This window comes from Heptranchias perlo, chromosome 10 (assembly GCF_035084215.1).
Source record: "Heptranchias perlo isolate sHepPer1 chromosome 10, sHepPer1.hap1, whole genome shotgun sequence".
In the NCBI taxonomy this organism is placed as follows: Eukaryota; Metazoa; Chordata; class Chondrichthyes; order Hexanchiformes; family Hexanchidae; genus Heptranchias; species Heptranchias perlo.
The window spans coordinates 78613368-78629115 of NC_090334.1; the positions used below are offsets into that span (position 1 = coordinate 78613368).

General features: G+C 44.2%; 1 protein-coding gene across 1 annotated transcript in view; it reads right to left on the reverse strand.

Moving 5' to 3' along the window:
• ttc7b (tetratricopeptide repeat domain 7B) overlaps nucleotides 1-15748 on the reverse strand; it is a 336403-nt gene that overhangs the window by 86409 nt on the left and 234246 nt on the right. The window contains exon 19 of the mRNA XM_067992068.1: nucleotides 11084-11286. Within this exon, the coding sequence (XP_067848169.1) occupies nucleotides 11084-11286 (203 nt within the window). The remainder of the gene's footprint in view (nucleotides 1-11083; nucleotides 11287-15748) is intronic.

The following is a 15748-nucleotide window of genomic DNA, read 5'->3' on the forward strand; positions in this document are numbered from 1 at the left end:
TTCTGCAGCTTGTGGTTGTGACGGTTCCACCATTCAGACCCACAGCAGCATACTTTTTTCCATTCCAGCCACAAATACACGAATCCTGTTATTTTTCATGCACAGTTTTCCACCCACGTGACATTACACAGGCTTACAAAAACAAACGGAAGTTACAGACAAAATGAGGAACTTTTTTTTTTATTCGTTCATGGGATGTGGGCATCGCCGTCATTTATTGCCTATCCCCAATTGCCCTTGAGAAGGTGGTGGTGAGCCACCTTCTCGAACCGCTGCAGTCCGTGTGGTGAAGGTTCTCCCACAGTGCTGTTAGGAAGGGAGTTCCAGGATTTTGACCCAGCGACGATGAAGGAATGGCGATATATTTTCAAGTCAGGATGGTGTGTGACTTGGAGGGGAACGTGCAGGTGGTGATGTTCCCATTCGCCTGCTGCTCTTCTCCTTCTAGGTGGCAGAGGTCGCGGGTTTGGGAGGTGCTGTCGAAGAAGCCTTGGCGAGTTGCTGCAGTGTATCCTGTGGATGGTGCACACAGCAGCCACAGTGCGCCGGTGATGAAGGGAGTGAATGTTTCGGATGGTGGATGGGGTGCCAATCAAGTGGGCTGCTTTGTCCTGGATGGTGTTGAGCTTCTTGAGTGTTGTTGGAGCTGCACTCATCCAGGCAAGTGGAGAGTATTCCATCACACTCCTGACTTGTGCCTTGTAGATGGTGGAAAGGCTTTGGGGAGTCAGGAGGTGAGTTACTCGCTGCAGAATACCCAGCCTCTGACCTGCTCTTGTAACCAGAATATTTATGTCACTGGTCCAGTTAAGTTTCTGGTCAATGGTGACCCCCAGGGTGTTGATGGTGGGGGATTCGGCGATGGTAATGCCGTTGAATGTCAAGGGGAGGTGGTTAGACTCTCCCTTGTTGGAGATGGTCATTGCCTGGCACTTGTCTGGCGCGAATGTTACTTGCCATTTATCAGCCCAAGCCTGGATGTTGTCCAGGTCTTGCTGCATGCGGGCACGGACTGCTTCATTATCTGAGGGGTTGCGAATGGAACTGAACACTGTGCAATCATCAGCAAACATCCCCATTTCTGACCTTATGATGGAGGGAAGGTCATTGATGAAGCAGCTGAAGTTGGTTGGGCCTAGGACACTGTCCTGAGGAACTCCTGCAGCAAGGTCCTGGGGCTGAGATGATTGGCCTCCGACAACCACTACCATCTTCCTTTATGCTGGGTAGGGCTCCAGCCACTGGAGAGTTTTCCCCCCTGATTCCCATTGACTTCAATTTTACTAGGGCTTCTTGGTGCCACAATCAACAAGAAAGTTATTCAAAAAGTAGTTACATGGGAAGGAGGTAAAGTGGAAAAGAAGGAAAAAACTGACATTTATATAGCGCCTTTCATGACCTCAGCCCGTCCTAAACTGCTTTACAGCCAACAAAAGACTTATTAAAGTGTAGTCACAGTTGTAATTTAGTAAACATGGCAGCAAATATTTGCACAGCAAGATCCCACAAACAGCAATGAGATAAATGATTATATGATCTGTTTAAGTGATGTTGGTTGAGGGATAAATATTGGCCAGGACACCAGGGTGAACGCCCCTGCTTTTCTTCTAATAGTGCCACGGGATCTTTTACGTCCACCTTAGAGGGCAGACGGGGCCTCGGTTTAATGTCTCATCAGAAAGACGGCACCTCTGAAAGTGCAGCACTCCCTCAGTACTGCACTAGAGTGTCAACCTGGATTATATACTCAAGTCTCTGGGATACGGCTTGAACTCACAACCTTCTGACTCTGAGACGAGAGTGCTACACACTGAACCGAGCTGACAAAATTAAGCGAGTGATGAGTTACAAAATGGTAAAGTTGAAAGGATTAAAGTAATAATTCATCGCAAAGTAAAGGCTTGACGTGTCCACGTGGCTGGTGAAAGCCATTATTACCCTGTCTGGGTGCACAAAAGTTTTAGGCCTTGCTGCAAATAGCATTCTGCTTATCCAGAGACGTGAGCATATAATCCAGGCTGACTCGCCCAGTGCAGTACTGAGGGAGTGCTGCACTGTTGGAGGTGCCGTCTTTCGGATGAGACGTTAAACCGAGGCCCCGTCTGCCCTCTCAGGTGGAAGCAAAAGATCCCATGGCACTATTTCGCAGAAGAGTTCTCCCCGATGTCCTGGCCAATATTTATCCCTCAATCAACACTACAAGGAAACAGATTATCTGGTCATTTATCACACTGCTGTTCGTGAGACCTTGCTGTGGGCAAACAGGCTGCCGCGTTTCCCATAGTACAACAGTGACTACATTTCAAAAGTACTTCATTGGCTGTGAAGCGCTTTGGGATGTCCTGTGGTTGTGAAAGACGCTATATAAATGTAAGTTTCTTTTTTTCTTTCTTTATAGTAAGAGCCAGTGATATAAAATAGGGCCAGCACTTTCATAGGAACATAGGAACAGGAGTAGGCCATTCAGCCCCTCGAGCCTGCTCCACCATTTGATAAGATCATGGTTGATCTGTGATCTAACTCCATATACCTGCCTTTGGCCCATATCCCTTAATACCTTTGGTTGCCATGAGTGGACTGATGTTCCACTAGTAGCAGTCCTGCATTATGATGTTGGTGCTTGTGTTCCATGAAACAGCGGCAGCACCGCAACAATTATGCGTGTGCAAGATTCGCCCGCATGCAGTTCCTCTGAAGCTGTGTTCACGACAATATGCAGAGAATGGATAAGTTAACGTTTTGGGTGTAACCCTTCATCAGATCTGAAAGAATGAAAGACAATCTGATGAAGGATTACACCCTAAACCTTAGTTTATCTGTTCTCTTCACAGATGCTGACTGACCTGTGTATTTGCAGCAGTTTCTGTTTCAGATTTACAGTGTTTTGCTTTTAATTCACAATTTTAGGACAGTGCCAGCTGACCTTTTCCTTGTGCCTCTGCAAAGAAACTGATTTATTTAGGTCCAACCAGAATATAGGAAACAGGGTCATTTACATGGTAATGGCAATGAATCATCACAGTTATCATCACTGGTTAAAAGTTCATTGCAGAGGTGCAGGCTCTTGTCACGAAGTGATGTCCTTTGGTTTGGCAATTGAATCATTCATTTCATTTGCGCTTCTAATCTAATCTAAAGCAGGGTGAATGACATCAGAAAACTGATGTTTTCTCTGGGATTCTGACACAAGATACCAAACCGTGGCTGCAGTGTGTACTATGCTGGTGCTAGTTTCAGACTGCAGCACCTCTAAAACCCATGACTTCCACCACCTGGAAGGACAAGGGCAGCAGGTGCGTGGGAACGCCACCAGCTCCAAGTACCCCTCCATGTCACACAACATCCCGACTTGGAGATATATTGCCTTTCCTTCATCGTCGCTGGGTCAAAATCCTGGAACTCCCTATCTAACAGCACTGTGGGAGAACCTTCACCACACGGACTGCAGCGGTTTAAGAAGGCGGCTCACCACCACCTTCTCAAGGGCAACTAGGGGGCAATAAATGCCGGCTTTGCTAGCGACGTCCACATCCCGAGAATGAATTATCTTTGAAGGCACTGACTCGTGCTGTGGTAAATACCACAAGTGACAGACGCTGTATAACGCCACAGGTGTCGGCCTTGGTATATTACCTTGGTGATGGGTGCGGTATATTACCATGGCGACAGTTGCCCTTTGGTACCTAACCCAAATTAGTATTCATGCGTCAGCAGCTATTTTATCGTGGAGGCCTTCAAAACCAAGCCTTGCCTGATTCTCAGATACACAATAGTTTCCCAGCAATAGTCACTGGACAGCTATGAGCTGAAACCCTGGTTAAATGTTCCCACTCCTAGCCCAGGGTTGTTGCACTAATTAAAGGGGCTGTTCTAAAAGATTTGGCGATATCGCTACAGATATGGATCAAGAGTTTTAGTCCTGGTAGATGGTCCAGGGAGGATTTCTGTTACTCACTGGATGGTGGAACGCATGCAAGGCAATATCATTTTTCTTTAATTGTTCACTTTGACAGCTGTATGTGAGTGGAAGTGGATGCAGGAAACGGGCTTAAAAGGGAAACGTGTGTGAAATTTGACAAAAATCTGGCAAAGTCACAAGTCACCAAGCAGCTCAGCCAGATGGGCAGTTAAGCGGTTTTCATAATGGCATTTGATGGGGTCGGGTTCCAGGAACCTGTGAGCATTTACACTGCTAAATCCAGCAATCTTATTCCCATGTCAGAGTTGCAGACCCATGAGAAACTGGGTCAATGCTTGTTCCAGCGGGACAAAGGAGCTAGATTTAGCGGGGAAAATGCGGGAGGAGGCTCATGGAGATCTGTGGACTAAACGAGTGCCAGTATAAAGGTGGGCACAGAGTCCATTATTCCTGCTCCTGTTGGGAGTGGAGGAATTAAAAAAGAAAACTGCAAGTCATTCATTCTGACAAGGGGTCTCACCTGTCTTTTCTCTTTAGAGTTGGTGATGGATTTACTGTGTATTTCCAGAATTTTCTGCCTAGATTTCAGATTTCTGACATTGTCAATTACTAAAGAAAAAGTGCCATGTAAAGCATGCTAAGAGTGACTGAAGGACATACTGACAACCCCTCCAGAACAGTAGCTCAGTGAAACCTGCTCCATTTTGTTTCTCCTGTATCCTGTACACCAGATGCCAACAACATTCAATGTGTTAGTTCTGAAGTCAACTAGCTGACTAAAAATTATAAACTTTTCCAAGGAAGGCCCGTGTGATTCTCCTTTAAAATATCAGAGGAGCTGCTACCCAATAAATACTGTTCAATTAATATTCTCGAGAAGGACATTGCTGAGGAAACAATTGCGCCGTCAAACTAACAGTGTCATCAGACTGTCTGACCCTTTAAAACAACTGCCCTGATTGCAGCCCACTTCACCAGGCATTTTAAAGAATAAAAATAAAATTTTACTCAAGGAAAAACTAGCTGATGGTTCAGGTCCGTCAAGAATCGAGCAACGTTTATTCTTGGCTGTTTTTTGAAAAGGCTCCCGGCCAATTCCCAAACGTTCCAAGCATTGGCCCACTTTCTTCCCCTCTAAAATACAAGCAGACCTGACACCTATTAAAACTCAAACCATTCAATTAATGCGCTCAAGCAGGACTATATGGAAACCGGCAACAAAATTTGCAGCACTATGGGGAAAGAGCGGGGAGAATGGGACTAAATGGATAGCTCTTTCACAGAGCCGATACTGGCACGATGGGCCAAACGGCCTCCTTCTGTGCTGTAAGATTCTATGAAATGTCAAAGGAAGACATCCATAAGCAGTAAATGCACCATTTAGGAGGGTGAGGTTGATGCTACATTGTGGAGGCTCATGCTTCTCTCTTTTGACACAAACTAATAATTACTGTATACGTATTTTTTTATTTGACCTAAGGACGTGTTTATTGCCCAACCTAGTTGCCATAGTAATTTTTTTTGTTGTTCTTTGCTAGACCACTTTAGAGGGCATTATGAGTCAACCACATATTGCATTTAAGGGAAGCTAGATAAGTACATGAGGGAGAAAGGAATAGAAGGATAAGCTGATAGGATGAGATGTTGTAAGGTGGAAGGAGCATAAACACTGGCACAGACCAATTGGGTTGAATGGCCTGTTTCTGTGCTGTAAATTCCATGCAATATTGTGAGACTAGAGTCACATGTAGGCCAGACCACATCAATGAACTAGTTAGCGTTTTTTTTATACACAACAATGCAGTAGCTTCCATGGTCATTTTTCATGTACTGAATCCAATTTCACAACATGCTACAGTTGCTAGCCCAGTACTATAGGCAACACATTACTGTACACATTCATAAACATCAGACACTCCTTCTAAGCCCTTACCACTTGAGTCTTTACAAACATCAGTAAGACATTACTGGAGGAGAATTATTTACAAAAATGAGAAATATTAAGAACATAAGAAGTAGGAGTAGGCCATGCTGCCCCTCGAGCCTGCTCTGCTATTCAATCAGATCATGGCTGATCTTCAACCTCAACTCCACTTTCTTGTCCGATCCCTTAATTTCCCTAGAGTCCAAAAATCTATCTATCTATCTCAGCATTGAATATACTCAACGACTCAGCATCCACAGGCCTCTGGGGTAGAGAATTCCAAAGATTCACAACCCTCTGAGTGAAGAAATTCCTCCTCATCTCAGTCTTAAGTGGCCAACCCCTTATCTTGTGACTATACCCTCCAGTTCTAGACTCTCCAGCCGGGGGAAACAACCTCTCAGCCTCTACTCGGTCAAGCCCCCTCAGAATCTTATATGTTTCAATGAGATCACCTCTCATTCTCCTAAATTCTAGAGAGTATAGGCCCAGTCTACTCAACCTCTCATCCCAGGAATTAATCTAGTGAACCTTTGTTGCACTGCCTCTAAGGCGAGTATATCCTTTCTTAGATAAGGAGACCAAAACTGTACGCAGTACTCCGGGTGAGGTCTCACCAAGGCCCTGTTCAACTGTAGTAAGACTTCTTTACTCTTGTATTCCAAACCCTTTGCAATAAAGGCCAACATGCCATTTGCTTTCCTAATTGCTTGCTGCACCTGCATGCTAACTGTTAATGCTTCTTGTACCAGGACACCCAAGTTTCTCTGGACACCAACATTTAATAGTTTCTCAACATTTAAAAAAAATTCTGTTTTACTATTCTTCCTACCAAAGTGAATCTCACATTTCCCCACATTATACTCCATCTGCCACCTTCTTGCCCATTCACTTAACCTGTCTACATCCCTTTGTAGAGTCTTTGTCCTCACAGCTTACTTTGCCAGCTAGTTTTGTATCATCAGCATACTTGGATACATTACACTTGGTCCCTGCATCCAAGTCATTAATATAGATTGTAAATAGCTGAGGCCCAAGCACCGATCCTTGCGGCACCCCACTAGTTATAGCCTCCCAACCTGAAAATTACCTACTCTCTGTTTTCTGTCCGTTAACCAAACCTCTATACATGCTAATATGTTACCCCCAATCACATTAGCCCTTATTTTGCGTAACAACCTTTTATGTGGCGCCTTATCGAATGCCTTTTGAAAATCTAAATATACTACTTCCACTGGTTCCCCTTTATCTATCCTGCTAGTTAGATCCTCAAAAAACTCTAATAAATTTGTCAAACATGATTTGCCTTTCACAAAGCCATGTTGACTCTGCTTAATCTTATTGTGATTTTCTAAGTGCCCTGTTACCACTTCCTTAATAATGGATTCCAGCATTTTCCCGATGACTGATGTCAGGCTAACTGGCCTGTAGTTCCCTGTTTTCTCTCTTCCTCCTTTCAGGATTACATTTGCTACCTTCCAATCCGCTGGGACCATTCTAGAATCTAGGGAATCTTGGAAGATCTTAACTAATGCATCCACTATCTCTGCAGCCACCTCTTTTAGAACCCTCGGATGTAGACCATCAGGTCCAGGGGATTTATCAGCTTTTAGTCCCATTAGTTTCTCAAGTACTTTTTCTCTACTTATATTAATTACTTTAAGTTCCTCACTCTCATTAGCCCCTTGGTTCCCCACTATTTCTGGTGTGCTTTTGTGTCTTCTACTGTGAAGACAGATACAAAATATTTGTTTAACGCAATTGTCATTTCCTGATTCCCCATTATAATTTCTCCTGTCTCAGCCTCTAGGGGACCAATGTTTACTTTTGGTAAGGAAACAATCAGTAAAAAAAAATCACCCCTTTAGGCTCACCTCAGTTAAGGGAATGCTGATGGATAATTCTCTTTCCCCCCTCTCCACCCAACACTTAGACTAATAAATTATTCATGTTTTCTGCAGCTTAGCATGTCTTGGTTACTGATCTAATTCAGAGGTAACGTGGTTTGGAGCATCACTGAGTTGGGAGCTGACTGCAGCTCCGGTAGAAACCGCTGGTAATTCAGGATTCGAGAGCCTTCATTTCCACAGTTTTCTCCCCTCCTCGTGCTGAAAGATTGACTCATGCTGGGTACAATTTCATGGACCCAGGTGGCCAGTTTTTGTGCGTTGGCCAAGGTATTGGATGTCGGCAGGCTATTCAACTGAGGGACGTAACCTTCATAACCTTAGAATTAGAGCTAGGCCGTTCAGGGGTGATGTCAGGAAGTACTTCTTCACACAAAGGGTAGTGGAAATCTGGAACTATGTCCCCCAAAAAGCTGTTGAGGCTGGGGGTCAATTGAAAATTTCAAAATTGAGATTGATAGATTTTTGTTAGGCAAGGGTATTAAGGGGTTACGGAACCAAGGCGGGTAGACGGAGTTAAGATACAGATTAACCAAGATCTAATTGAATGGCGGAACAGGCTTGAGGGGCTGAATAGCCTCCTCCAGTTCCTATGTTCCCATGTCACAGCCAAGCTCAATCCTGTCCTCACCTCAAGTCCCAGCAAATGTATTTTCCAGTAGGAGTCATGGATTTGTTAAAGGCAAATCATGTTTAACCAACTTGATTGAGTTTTTTGATGAGGTAACAGAGACGGTTGATGAGGGCAACGCGGTTGATGTTGTGTATATGGACTTTCAAAAGGCGTTTGATAAAGTGCCACATAATAGGTTTGTCAGCAAAATTGAAGCCCATGGAATAAAAGGGGCAGTGGCAGCATGGATACAGAATTGGCTAAGTGTCAGGAAACAGAGCATAGTGGTGAGCAGTTGTTTTTTGGACTGGAGGAAGGTGTACAGTGGTGTTCCCCAAGGGTCGGTACTAGGACCACTGCTTTTCTTCATGTATATTAATGACTTGGACTTGGGTGTACAGGGCACAATTTTAAAATTTGCAGATGACACAAAACTTGGAAGTGTAGTAAACAATAAGGAGGATAGTAATAGACTTGAAGAGGGCATAGAGAGGCTGGTGGAATGAGTGGACACAAGGCAGATGAAACTTAACGCAGAGAAGTGCAAGGTGATACATTTTGGCAGGAAGAATGAGGAGACAGTATAAACTAAATGGTACAGTTCTAAAGGGCGTGCACGAACAGAGAGACCTGGGGGTATATGTGCACAAACCTTTGAAGGTGGCAGGACAAGTTGAGAAAGCGGTTAAAAAAGCATACGGGATCATGGGCTTTATAAATAAAGGCATAGAGCACAAAAGCAAGGAAGTTATGTTGAATCTTTATAAAACACTGGTTTGGCCACAATTGGAGTATTGTGTCCAATTCTGGACACTGCACTTTAGGAAGGATGTGATAGTTTTAGAGAGGGTGCAGAAAAGATTTGCTAGAATGATTCCACGGATGAGGGACTTCAGTTACGTGGATAGACTGGAGAAACTGGGGTTGTTCTTCTTAGAGCAGAGAAGGTTGAGAGGAGATTTAACAGAAATGTTCAAAATCATAAAGTAGATAAAGAAAAACTGTTCCCAATGGCGGAAGAGTCGAGAACCAGAGGACACAGATATAAGGTGATTGGCAAAAGATCCAAAGGTGACATGAGGAAAAACATTTTTATGCAGCGAGTAGTTAAGATCTGGAATGCACTGCCTGAAAGGGAGGTGGAAGCTGATTCAATTGTAGCTTTTAAAAAGGAATTAGATAAATATTTGAAGGAAAACAATTTGCAGGGCTTTGGGGATAGAGCTGGGGAATGGGACTAACTGGATTGCTCTTACTAACAGCCAGCATGGGCCGAATGGCCTCCTTCTGTGCTGTAACCATTCTATGTTTCTATGACAGCAATCAGGAACAGGGACCCTAGATCTTCCCCCCATCCCCTGGTCCACAGTCCATAAGCATCACTACTGAGATCTTGAATGAGATCAGCTAACTCAGCACAGGCTGTGGATCGGACCGTACATTCACTCATTCACATTGGACTGTACATTCACTCACTGAGTCAAGACCAGTGAATTATTTAGGCAAATGTTATCCTATCGATATCATGATGGGTTATATAGGGAATGACTTTTTCCTCCAGTAGGGAATCCCAATCCAAACTAAGCCAGTTCAAAGTGCATCCAGAAAAATTATTTCTTCATACAAAGGGTTGTGAGATGGTGGAATCTACTGCTCCAGAAGATTGTTGATGCTAAGGAGAAAGATTTCTTAACTAAATGTTCAGGCGCTATTTCCATTTACCCAAAACAAATTTCTAGAACTGAAGGATACTTGGTGTTGAACTCATGAATCTCGCAATTGTCCCCTTTAGAAAAAATAATCTTGCAACAGTGCCCTATGACAATCAGGAGACGATCAAACGGGGACTCATCATTAGATTTCACATCATTAATTAAATCAGTGACTCCGATTTATTTTTAAATACTAGTTGATTTCCTGAAGCGTAGCACACAGTGAATCAGGATCAAGTTTTTGGGCGGTGAGAGGTTTTTAAAAAAATTATTATTTCTAGGGATGTGGGTATCGCTGGAAAAAAATGGCATTTATTGTCCATTCCTAGCTGACCTGAGAAGGTGCTAATAGACCTTCTCCTTGAATCTTTACGGATTGATACAATTGAGTGGCTTGCTAGGAAACTTCAAAGGGCAGTTAAGTGGTGTGGGACTGGAATTACAAATAGGTCAGACCAGGTAAGGACGGCAGATTTCCTTCCCTAAAGGACATTAGTGAACCAGTTGGGTTTTTACGACAATCTGACAGCTGCATGGTCACTTTTACTGATACCAGTTTTTTATTTCCAGATTTTTAAACTGAATTCAAATTCTCGGCGCAGGGATAATTGGATCAGGCATGCAGATGTAATTCATACAGTCAAAGATTCTGTCCTTATCTTGTACTTCCATTAAAAATTCTTGCGTGCACATTTATAATGGAAACTTTCTATGTAAACTTGTCACGCTGTAATCATACCTTTCAACCATTGGTGGCGCTGCAGCCATAACAATGTTTCTATCATAAATGCGTACATAAGAATTGATGATGGAAAAGTTTGACGGGAATGTTGGTGACGCTAGTGTTAATGGCACAAAAAAACCTGGATGGAAATAACATTGAAACCATCGATATAAAATGTTTTTTCACTACATGATTACGCAAATATAACTAACCAGAACAACTTAGGGGTTTAATTTACAGGCTGCAACATCAGTTTAGAAACACAGCTGTAATAATTCACTTACCAGCCTTTGCATTGTCTTGACGTGAGTGGGACTGATGGACAGAGCCTCTTCATACCAGCGCTTAGCTTCATCAATATTCCCTCGGAGCTCTGCCACTTGACCACGCATGAACAACACATTGTGCGACGTGGGGAAGAGGTTAGCTGCCTCCTGGATGCAGGCGGTGGCCTCAGTAGGCTTCCCTACTCCAATGTACACTTCAGCTGCAAGATAAATTGAACTGGAGCTTAATAACACTGCATATTCCCAACTTTCTCCACCCCTCTTCTGATGGACCTGACCTAAGGAGGTGTACAGTTAAACAGGAACTGGCAGCCATCAGCTGGCCCACCTATCGGCCATTGTTCATGTGCGAGTCCAGCCAGTATGCGTTGGCAGGCGAGTGCACCTCGGGGCGCATCACAGTTGATCTTGATATTTACTGCACCAATCCCCCTACCCATATGCTTTTCTATACTGGATAGCGACCAAGAGTTGGAACCTTGGTTGAATTTTCCCCTATCCAAACCAGCAACAACTGAAGCCATTCGCAGCAATTCAACTGCTGCCCCAGTTGAGATCAGTTAACCCCGCACTGGCTACAGATCGAGTCTGGGACCTTGCTGATTCGCATGGCTCGACACCACACTGGAAGGTGCGCTTAGCCACAATAAGGAAAACATGAGCGAGCAATTGGTTTTCTCTGAGAACAGAAGATAAAGCCCAGGGTGAGAGAAGGCCATTCGGCCCATCGATCTTCCTCTCTGGTATTTCAACTCACTCATAGCATCCAACAGCATCTTGAACTTCCCTTTACTACTTTGATTCCACTACCCTACCTGGTAGATCATTACAAATAATTTTAACTCTCGAGTAAAAATGGTTTCTTTCTAAGACCTGCTTTCAAGTTACATTTCATTAATTTAAATTTGTATTCTGGTGGCCTGACTTAAAAATTAATATTCTGGATCACCAACTGGCCTTCATGCAGCAGATTATTACATTCGGGTCAACATTATCAGTAACAACAACAACTTGCATTTATATAGCATCTTTAACATAGTAAAACATCCCAAGGCGCTTCACAGGAGCGTTATCAAATAAATTTGACACCGAACCACATAAGGAGATATTCATAGTATCATACATTTCTCATAGTATCATAGTAGGTACAGCACAGGAGGAGGCCATTTGGTCCATCGTGCCTGTGCTGGCTCTTTGAAAGAGCTATCCAATTAGTCCCATTCCCCTGCTCTTTCCCCATAACCCTGTAAGGACGGATATTAGGACAGGTGAGCAAAAGCTTGGTCAAAGACATAGGTTTTAAGCAGCGTCTTAGAGGAGAGAGGTAGAGAGGTGGAGAGTTTTAGGGAGGGAATTCCAGAGCTTAGGATCTAGGCAGCTGAAGGCAAGGCCGCCAGTGGTGGAGCAATGAAAATCGGGGATGCACAAGAGGCTAGAATTGAAGGAATGCAGAGATCTCAGAGTGTTGTAGGGCTCGAGGAGGTTACAGAGATAAGGAGGGGCGAGGCCATAGGGGCAGGGGTCGATTTGAAAATGAGGATGAGAATTTTAAAATAGAGGCATTGCTGGACCGGGAGCCAAAGTAGGTCAGCGAGCACAGGGGTGATGGGTGAACGTGACTTGGTGTGAGTTAGGATATGGACAGCAGAGTTTTGGATGAGCTCAGGTTTATGGAGGGTGGAAGATGGGAGGCCGGCCAGGAGAGCTTTAGAATAGTCTAGAGGTAACACAGGCATGGATAAAGGGCATAAATGGTTAAAATCTGTGGCTAACCAGCTGGCCTTCACTCAACAGATTACTGAGGTAGGGTCAACGTTTTCTATCAACAAATTAAACAGTGCAGTGGGTGGTAGGTTATGTAACCCAGCAGTTCTGCTAACATTACAGCCTGAGCATCGTATTTGTCTTAAAGGGACACTGTCATTATTTCAGGAGTGAATTGCAGCAGCTTTGTTCTGAAGGAGCTTATTTTCATTTCTCATCATTCTGATGTTACATGTGCTGTTTCTTTTTATGCAATGTGAATGAATGCACTGTTTATAAAAAGAACCTTTTATATTACAAAACATTCTAAAGCTCTTTACAGATAAAACAACAGACTCCGAGCAGGAAATGGGCGAGGTCAGGGAAAGCTGACCAAAGCTCTGTCGAAGAGAAAAGATTTGATGGGGCTATTGAAGGAATGAAGAGAGACAGCAAGGCAAAGAGGTTCAAAAAAGAAAAAAGAACTTGCATTTATATAACGCCTTTCACAACCTCAGGCCTTCCCAAAGCGACTCACAGCTAACGAAGTACTTTTGAAGTGTAGTCACTGTTGTAATGTAGGAAATGCAGCAGCCAATTTGTGCACAGCAAGATCCCACAACAGCAATCAGATTATCTGTTTTTAGTGCTGTTGATTGAGCGCTAAATATTGGCCAGGAAACCGGGCAGAACTCCCCTGTTCTTCTTGGAAATCATAGAATCATAGAATGGTTACAGCAAGGAAGGAGGCCATTCAGCCCATCGAGTCTGTGCCGACTCTCTGCAAGAGCAATCCAGCTAGTCCGACTCCTCCGCCCTATCCCCGTAGCCTTGCAAATTTTTTCCCTTCAAAAATTTATCCAATTCCCTTTTGAAGGCCATGATTGAATCTGTTTCCACCACCTCCTCAGGAAGTGCATTCCAGATTACAACCACTCGCTGTGTAAAAAAAGTTTTTTCTCATGTCACCTTTGGTTCTTTTGCCAATCACCTTAAATCTATGTCCTCTGGTTCTTGACCCCTCCCCCAATGGAAACAGTTTCTTTCTATCTACTCTGTCCAGACCCTTCATGATTTTGAATATCTCTAACAAATCTCCGCTCAACCTTCTTTGCTCGAAGGAGAACAACCCCAGCTTCTCCAGTCTATCCACGAAACTTAAGTCCCTCATCCCAGGAATCATTCTAGTAAATCTCTTCTGCACCCTCTCTAAGGCCTGGACATCTTTCCTGAAGTGCGGTGCCCAGGACTGGACACAATACTCCAGTTGTGGCCAAACCTGTGATTTATAAAGGTTCATCATAACCTCCCTGCTTTTGTAATAGTGCCATAATAATTAGAAAATAGTTTAGGGTCAGAGCTTCAGAGTGCAGAGGCATGATGACTGAAGCTCGGCCATTGATGATGGAGGAAGGGCCAGGAAATCTATAGTAGAGCAGAGTGAAAGAGCGGAGAATGCGAGCTGGGGTGCAGAGCTAGGCAAGAGTGCAGTGGCAGAGTGGAGCAAGGCTGTGGAGGGAGCTGAAAACAAAGGAAAGGATTTTGAAATTGACATACTGTGGGAATGGGGCGTTACAGTGGAGGGCTTCATGAATAAAGCTAGGGATTGGGTGTTACAATGAGTTAATCCACTTGTCTTTGGACCTGGGGTTGTTTCCAGTCCAGGCTGATGGGGCAAAATTCCCCACTTGATGATAGCTCTGTATGAAATGAGTTTGGACAGCCTCAACACAGTTCCTACTGGGCATGGACAAAATTATATATCTCACTCAGTGAGGCTAAAAGGATTGCATTTTGGGAAATGGAAATGTTACAGTGGTACAGTAGGCGGTGATCCTTTGATGTTAGAGGTACACAGTGGAGAGTGCTTTATTCTGTAGCTACTCTCAATCTTTAATACTAACACTGGGTGCCCAAAATGGGAAAAGGTTCCATTTCTCTGTGCCACAAGCCTTCACACTTGAGCACAAAATAAAAGGTCAAAACATTGCCAATAAATTTACAGAAATAATGATGCTCTTGTAAAAATGCTCTGCCACGGTCAGTGATAAATGCACCATACATTGTGGTACTAACCCATAAACATCAAGAAGGTCCCAAGTTTGGTTCTCCACACTGCACTGAGTTAGCTGATCCCAGCTAGGTGGGTTGTAGGGGCATGATAATTGGATGCAGAGCACCTGGGATAAGGAGCAGTAGAGTTAGACTAGAGAAGATCGGGGGTTCCTGCTCCTGATCAATACGCAGAGATTCCAACTGGAAAGTGAACACGTGTGGATTCTAGCCGTCATGCCCGTGACAAGAACCTTCGAGAGTCACGTGTGTAGAATGGTTACTTGGACGAAGTAGAAAAGAGCCGCCCCCAAGCTGTGGAATCGTAGCCCACCATGCAACAGCGTTGCGCCTGATGTGCTGTCACAGCCCACGCTGCAAAAGGGCTGCCCCCCCGCTGTGTATTATAGCCCATGCTGCAAAAGGGCTGCCGCCAGCTATGGTATTATAGCCCATGCTGCAAAAGGGTTGCCGTCAGCTATGGTATTATAGCCCATGCTGCAAAAGGGCTGCCGCCAGCTATGGTATTATAGCCCATGCTGCAAAAGGGCTGCCGTCAGCTATGGTATTATAGCCCATGCTGCAAAAGGGCTGCCGTCAGCTATGGTATTATAGCCCATGCTGCAAAAGGGCTGCCCCCCCGCTGTGTATTATAGCCCATGCTGCAAAAGGGTTGCCGTCAGCTATGGTATTATAGCTCATGCTGCAAAAGGGTTGCCGTCAGCTATGGTATTATAGCCCATGCTGCAAAAGGGTTGCCGTCAGCTATGGTATTATAGCTCATGCTGCAAAAGGGTTGCCGTCAGCTATGGTATTATAGCTCATACTGCAAAAGGGCTGCCGCCAGCTATGGTATTATAGCTCATG